The 8,212-nt window shown below is 33.8% G+C and overlaps 1 protein-coding gene across 1 annotated transcript; it reads right to left on the minus strand.

Annotated features, from left to right (window-relative positions):
• Positions 1-2,994: 2,994 nt before the first annotated feature.
• Positions 2,995-7,469, minus strand: LOC119829854. The gene is made up of 8 exons (XM_038352553.1): positions 7,391-7,469; positions 7,079-7,208; positions 6,623-6,670; positions 6,292-6,431; positions 5,297-5,357; positions 4,722-4,833; positions 3,616-3,711; positions 2,995-3,180 (listed from the first exon to the last, which is right to left on the minus strand). The coding sequence occupies exons 1-8, from the start codon at positions 7,467-7,469 to the stop codon at positions 3,118-3,120; spliced, it is 729 nt and encodes a 242-aa protein (XP_038208481.1). The 3' UTR covers positions 2,995-3,117.
• Between the last annotated feature and the right edge of the window lie 743 nt (positions 7,470-8,212).

Consider the following 8,212-nt stretch of genomic DNA (forward strand, 5'->3'; position numbering starts at 1 on the left):
AATCAGGTATTAAGGATTTAAAGTATAGATAATTGCTGTATTTATCCAGCCATTGATTTTCAAGTATCAATTCGATAATATCACATGATACAATTTCGAGTGTCTGCGTTATTCTGATTTTTAATGGTGGCATCCTATCGTGTTGTGATACATAAACACGTACTTAAGATATTAGTAAGACAATTATTCTATTATGTAGAAAGAAGATGTAGAAAGTTTCGTAAATCTATCAATACTTAACTCCAATATACATTGAATCGCGACTCAATTGCAATCAACACACTACAATGCGCAATCGCTCGATTAGTATAAGCTGATTCCGATGCATTTCAAGCAATGTGTAATTTTCAATCTCTTTGTCATTGCATCCTTTTGTCAACATACAATTTAACATATTATATGAAAATAATCATATCATTTTCAAATATGAGTGGAATGTCTGCCAAACAAAGCCTTTTTGACCTCCTTAAATGTTCTGTAAATTTACTTGTAACAGTCCAAGAACCGTTACACCAATAGACCTAGCTTAATTCTACTAATCTACTTCTACTAATATTATAAATGCGAAAGTTTGTAAGGATGTGTGTGTGTTTGTTGCTTTTTCACTCAAAAACTACTGAACCGATAGCAATGAAATTTGGTACGTAGACAGCTCGACAACTGGAATAACATATAGGCAACTTTTTATCCCGATATTCGTACGGGATACGGACTTACGCGGGTGAAACCGCGGGGCGCAGCTAACTAATAAGAAAAGAAACGAAAAGAAAGAAAGAAAGAGAAAGAGGTCAAATATTAGCAACTTCCAGATGATGTCTATTTAATGTCTGTCCTTTGCATGCTATTCTAGTATTTTCACATAAATTGGACCTACGTTTAATGCTTAGCAGTATGCGAAAATCAATTTTGCAATCTTAAGACATTTGTCAGTAATCAATTAATGCTATATATTAAATATGTTTTATCATACATTTGTATATCGCTGTTATTTCGATAATTTTAATTTTGTAATCGTATATAAATTAATCTGTAACACGCCTCTTTTTAATGAGTTATGGTCAGAATGAATTAATAAAGGCATATTCTGAAACATTTTCCCAGAAATACATTCGGTTAAAAAACTTGTTTAAGAGGCATTTAATAGTTGTTACATGATCAACTGTATAAAAGATTTTTCGAGATTCATCCATGTATATGCAGGCATTCCTCTTAGATACGGCACTTTTGCGAGTATTAGGTAGGTTACCTACCACTTTTTGAAAACAATTTTAGATGTGATGCTTTTCTCTTTAAAATAAGACTACACAAACTAATACAACAAATTTTTATTAATCAAGTATGTTTCAGAAATAACATCTTTTTAATTTAAATCTATCAATCGACGACTTACGAATTAGTCAGTTCAGCTACCAACAAAAATGTATACAGTCGAATTGATTATCGTCCTTTTTTGAAGTCGATTGATAAACAAGGTTTTAAAGTATATATTTATATTGAATTGAACAGAACTCTGGAACAGAGACAGTTCCTGAAAAAGAAAATTAAAATTATGTTACATAATATTGTACTTATAATACCAATGTAAATACCAAATAAGCCATTAGAAAGTGTCTGATTCCATTTATTTATTCGCTCTTTTTTCAAAAAAGAATGTACTATGGAAATTTTTTTAATAATAATATATCAATTAGTGGACCAAAATTTCAAATTATTTCACTCACTAATATTATGTAGAGGAAACTCTTATATTTTATACAACCATGTAACGTTTTCATATAAAAACAGATGGACCGAATTTAATTTTTAATTTTATAGCATTGAAATGCTTTATAAATGAGAAATTTTGAAAGAATAGAAAAAATTTGGTGGGTGCCCCTTAGGCACATGAAACCGAAAGAGTAGAAGAAATTCGATTACTGTGGCAGGATCACGGGTGGCCGAGAGGCTAGGCGTTGCTACGGTTAGGCAAGAAACGCAGGTTCGAATCCTGCCTCGTGATCAAATTTTTTCTATTCTTTCAAAATTTCTCAGATGGACCGAATTCAAAAATTCTTTCACCATTAGAAAGCTGCAACTTCACCGAGTTTTATAGGCTCAAGTCTATACATATAACAGGGGTGAAGCCTAAGCGAACAGGTACTATATTAGAGCGAAAGTAAGAAAATAGGCATTTCAACTTTTTTTTTAGCTTTCTTTTCAACTTCTCTATAGCTTATTCTCGTAGATTTGTGGGTAAATACATGTTGGTAGGACTTCCTTCTCATCTATATAAAATGAGAATCTCATGCGGATCAAATGCCAAATCTAAAGGTGGGCATTCAGAATCAATCCATTTAGAACCACAATTTGATAATGAACATGAAATCTCCATGAACTGTCGTAATATATCCACTTACTACATTTGGGTTTAATCATTTGTCGTCGCATCAATTGGATTGCAAGTTAGTGATAACCTAAAGATATTATATGTAGAAGCAGTGGTGGCTCAGTGGTGAGGACCTCGGGATAAATTTGATCTCGGGATAAAGTCGGGGGTTCGAGACCAGGTAAGCGTGCAGTAAATAAATTGATGTTTCAATTTCTCTGCGCTTGAGGATAACATCACCACTGCTCAAAACAGTGAAAAAATCATCGTGAGGCAATCGGCATGATCCAGAATTTAAAGTTCGACGACATGTGACATCTGCCAACCCGCACTTGGGCAGCGAGGTGGAGTATGGCCTCAGGAGGCCTGTGTCCCAGCAGTGGGAACATATGGGCTGATGATGATGATAGATATTATATCATATTCATTGGCCATTTATTTCAATGCTCCATTTGATAGGTCAACGTCACTTATATCAAAATAACAGAACTGTCATCTTATAAAAAAATAAAATATATGCTTTTAGACCAACGTCCAAGTAAATTGTCAAAAATTCGACTTTAATTGATTTAGAGAAAAATGGGTAAATTAAAAAACAGTTAATTAAAAAGATCGTTTGTATATTTTTCAACTGTCTTACAATATTACAATGATTGAATTTAAAAAATTCTTCTTTAATGTCACATCGTAGACTTAGTTAATTATTTTGAATAAAATGTGTTTTTTTTTTTGTTTGTTTCCCAATTTTCTTTTTAGCCCAAAATAGCATCAGCCACACCTCTGATGATGTCAGTCAGGAGCTGGTTGATCTCACTCTGCAAAATAATAATTCAGGATAAAGCATTTGTGTGTATAAGTTCAATCCGCGCCATATAATGATACTAGCTGCGCCCAGCAGTTTCACCCGCATAAGTCCGTATCCCGTAAGAATATCGGGTTAAAAATAAAGTTTTTCTAGTTGTCCAGCTGTTTACGTACATAAATTTCATTACAATCGGTTCAGTAGTTTTTGTGTGAAAGAGTAACAAACATACACACATCCTTACAAATTTTCGCATTTAAAATATTAGTAGGATAGTATTGCAATTAGGATTGTGTTACAATTAATGATTTATGTTACTAAATTAAACAATTTTAAGCACGGTCATATATTGGATGGATGACCGATGTTTTGCAATGCCTCTTTTGTAAGGTCCGCCCGGCTTTTGTAAAATCCGACTCGCACCTAACTGATTCTTTTTATTTCTTACCTGGTAAGTGTTCAAGAAGTCGGGGATGATGTTGTTGAACACATTGTTGAAATCATCGGAGATATCTTCGCCAAAGACAACAAGTTCGTGAGCAGACTGCAAATAAAAAACAAATTTTAGTTCCATGTCAGATTCAAAAACGAAAACATTTTAGAATTGAATGAAATTATAGAAACAAATAAGAAGTAATCGTATGTGAAAAACATATTCAATTGAACAAATAAATGCATAGATATAAAAATATAAGATGCACAGTTTCATACCGATACCTACGAAGTTAGTGTTACTTTAACCGTATAGTATGGTTTTTCAAATTCAGCCTTATGTGAATTACTTAAAGTTGTTTTTATGAAATGTGTGTTTAAGTGAGTGACACGAAACTTTGAAATTCACGCACAATTTTTAAGATTACACTCATTTTATACAGACATTTTTCAAACGTTGAATATTCATTTATATTATTGACCTTGACTGCACTTTTCATTATATAGTATCATATTTGTTTTAATGTTTAAATATTTAATACAATAAATTTAATAGGATTGGTTGGAACGTCAATACGTTATTAAGTGAATTGATTAATTTGAATTGTTATCACAATATTATGTAATCGCTTATCTAATTAAATATGATAAAAAAATTAAGAAAAAATTGAATGTGTGTCAGGAATAGAAAATGTGTGTGCATTTCTGTGCTTTCTGAATTTAGATTCTCAATTCAGAGTGACATTCTGGCTTTTTTACTAGCCTAAGTGTTCCCTTTCAAGGGTTTTTTCACATTGTTTATTAAGGCCGATAACCGATGGTGCAAAAGTCAATTACTATAGACTATTTTTTACGTCATCGTCGGCAATGAAGTTGGTGGATCGCCTGATTCTAAGCGCTACTACCGCCCCTTCTGCAGACGCATAAGACCTTACGCAACCTTAACATGCTACTATTCTATCTGAAGAAGAGAATATAAAGATAAAATTGTTTCAGTTATTCATAGTGATTAACTACATAGTAGGGGAACTAAGAGTGTGTGTGAGTGGTGTTTACATTTTTAGGGTGAATATTAATAGCAGTAAAGATACAAGACTAGCTAATCCGATAAAGATTACTTACCGAGATTCCTCCAACGCTGAACTGGACTGAAAGACTTCGGATGCTGATACCGGAGATGATGCCAATGTTGACACGAACTTCACCGCTCAGACGGATGCGGGAGATGGAAGAACTGTTGACGCAACGTACAGAATTTAAATCGGTTAGTTTTTAAAATGATGTGGGATGATGATCACATTCATTTTTCTTTTTTTAGGTAAATTAAACAAATATGCTAGGAAAACTAGTTCGTAAAAATTTACAATAGAATATGTTTAAAGTATACGTAGTTAATGTTCATTTGAATTCATTTTAAAATTAAAATATTTTATATGAATATTATTTATAACCTAAAAATATATGTCATAAGTAGTCGATAACAACGAAAAATAATTTTATTCAAATTTTAATGTAATAACTTGGATTATATCAAATTACAGATAGCATTATCGCTATAGAATCAGTTAACAAAGATTATTTTGCATTGTTATCAGCCAAAAATTCAATTAATTATGTTAATTAGTTGCAAATATTCATCCGGTGCAAAATAACTTCAACTGTTTCTGATTACTTTTTATACTAACGCGACCCCTTACCTGCCCTTAAAAGTAACATCGTAATTGCCTCCCAGGATACTAGCCTCAACACCAGAGTTACCTGAAATCAATCATCATTAAATTTTCAATCCGAACGATTCGATTCCTTTATTTTTCTATGGCAGTGCAAGTGAAGGAGCAGGTGGGGCACCTGATGTTAAGTGATCACCACCGTCCATAAACACTTGCAACACTAGAGGTGTTACAAGTGCTTTGCCGGCCTTTCAGGGACATATACGCTCTTTTATTGAAGGCCCCAATGTCGTAATTGTTCGGGAACACCGTAGCTGGTAAATCGTTCCAAAGCTTCACCGTACGCGGAAAGACGCGGGTGAAGCTTTGGATTTAGATTCGATCCCAATATTATAAAAGTGAAATAGACCAGTCCCGCAAGGTTTTTATGTTGTTTTATAGTAAAAAAAAAAAGCAGTGGTGGCTCAGTGGTGAGGACCTCGGACTTCAAAATCGATAAGTCGGGGTTCGAAACCAGGCGAGCGCGCAGGAATTAAATTGATTTTTCAATTTATCTGCGCATGTAGATAACGTCACCACAGCTTACACGGTGAAGGAAAACATCGTAAGGAAACCGGCATGTCCAAGAATTAAAAAAGTTCGACGGCATGTGACATCTGCCAACCCGCACTTGGCCATCGTGGTGGATTATGGCTTGAACCCTTATAGGAGGCCTGTGTCCCAGCAGTGGGAACATATATGAGCTGATGATGATGATGATGATGATAGTCACGCTGTCTACACGCTGACCGTTTGTGCTGGCAGCATAAACGCATGAACCTCTATGTATTTATGATAACGTGTAGGTATCAGCTCTCAGCACCGAGGGTCAGCGTGACACTTTAACTAGCCTTAGAAAGCAATAAGTAAATAAGGTTTTGCTTATCCTGGAAAAGCATCACATATAGCTTAGTACCAAACAACGCAATAATCGTTTCATTAAATCATATGACATTTTGTTATTTTATTAAGAATATACTCACCGACTTCTAAGGCAAGCAATGGTAGTTCCAGGTCGAAACGTAATCTGTCAAAAAGAACCGAGTAGTCGAGGTTGTTGATCTTGATGTCGCTGGCACCAACAAAGGTGAGATCGTCGATGAAAAGCCTGACGTTCACGAAGCTATAATAAAAATAGACATAAGAATACAAAAGTTTGAAAATCTATATTGCTAGAAGGAAAAGCTCGAAAAAAGTAGACTGATTAGTAAATAGTAGACTGATTAGTAATTAGTAAATTTTCAAGGTACAAACTTTCATCCCCTATTCCATCCCTATTCATATATATTGATGAAGGCACTAGATAAGTCTTACATGTGAAAAGATAACAGAAAGCAAGGAATTCCTGGAAACTGAAAGACACTTAGAATCGTTTCACCGCTTGCTAATAATGTCTCTGTGATCTATTTGATATTTGACGTAAATATTCATGCACCATTTTAAATAACAGATAAGCTAAGCAGGAACCTGTCATCTTTCAGAAACCCGTAAAACACACCCTTCGTTTGGCAATTGTCTATTGGAATAACTAGTTTAACACAAAACTGCACACAATAAATATATTTTACGAACGATAGGGTTTCAATTTCAACCATGCTTCTAATTTTAAGATCTTTCAATTGGTGGCCATACAAAGTGTGACATTTTTAATAATACATATTCTTATTGAAGTATTCTGATACCATCGTCGTTTTTATCGTCGAAATAATTTTTCACTTTAATTTGTAAACTTTAAAAACAAAATTGATCAATTTATCAAAATTCACTTACAAAGGAATGTTGTAGGTGTATTCCATATCTTTAATGATGAGTGGATCCATATGGTTGTCTTGGATGGCTTTCTGGATTTCACGAATAATGTTCCTGATGGTGCCAGTGACTAAACGTTCCTCCTTATTGACTGCAAATATTTAAGTGTATAATTTAATTGCTCCCAAATGTAAAGTTATTCTACAAAAATTATGGATCGTACCAAGTTAGCAAATCTTTGGGAAACTATGAATTAAATTATTTTTGTTTCTTCTTATAATATTTCTTTAGATAAAAAAACAAACATCTATGAAGATGTAGAAAAACACTCACCTATATCGGCCTGGTTATTTTGGGGGAGGGCAGAGGCACCAGCGGCGAGCAGGGCCAGCGCGAATATGAAGAATTTCATTTTTATTGGTTATCTAAAACATATGAAGTAGTAATTAATACAAAGGGTCAACAGCTTTCAAAGACCTACCATGTTATGTTTAAAAAGTTAATTAACTAGATAAATAACGTGAAAAGCCATCAAGAAAGAAACTAAAAGCATTTTTTTATCAATTCCAAGAGCAAAAAGAAATTAGATGAATATCTTAGTTACAAATGCTTTCTTTCAAATAACTGAGATGAAAATAAAAATAATATAAATTATGCTTTAATTAGCAATGAAATACATGATAATGCTTCAACTTACCGTCTACAAATGCATAGCGAATCGGAAACGATTCGCACTTTTATACCTAATGCGTGGACGATAGGCATCTGATTTTACCCTAATTAATTATAAGCAATCAGATACAGTAATCAATTCGATACCAATAATAATAATATCTATTGGATTAATTAAAATTGTACAAAACAAATATTTTCAAACGATAATTTCATTAGATTTCTTTCAGCACTTAAGATATTACAAGTGGCGTAGCGCGGATTTTCGCCTCGGGCCAAGATACGGCGCCCCTTATTGGGGTTCCGTACCCAAAAAGTAAAATGGGATCCTATTACTAAGGGTTCGCTGTCCGTTCAGGCTCTTTCTCATAATTTAAATGCCCTATTTCGAATAGCTCAGTTCTTTATTATTTTCCAAATTAAACTAAATTAATAAATTAATTGGCGCCCCCTTTCGTATGCCGCTCGGAGCCGGGGACTCAC

This window comes from Zerene cesonia, chromosome 11 (assembly GCF_012273895.1).
Source record: "Zerene cesonia ecotype Mississippi chromosome 11, Zerene_cesonia_1.1, whole genome shotgun sequence".
NCBI lineage: Eukaryota > Metazoa > Arthropoda > Insecta > Lepidoptera > Pieridae > Zerene > Zerene cesonia.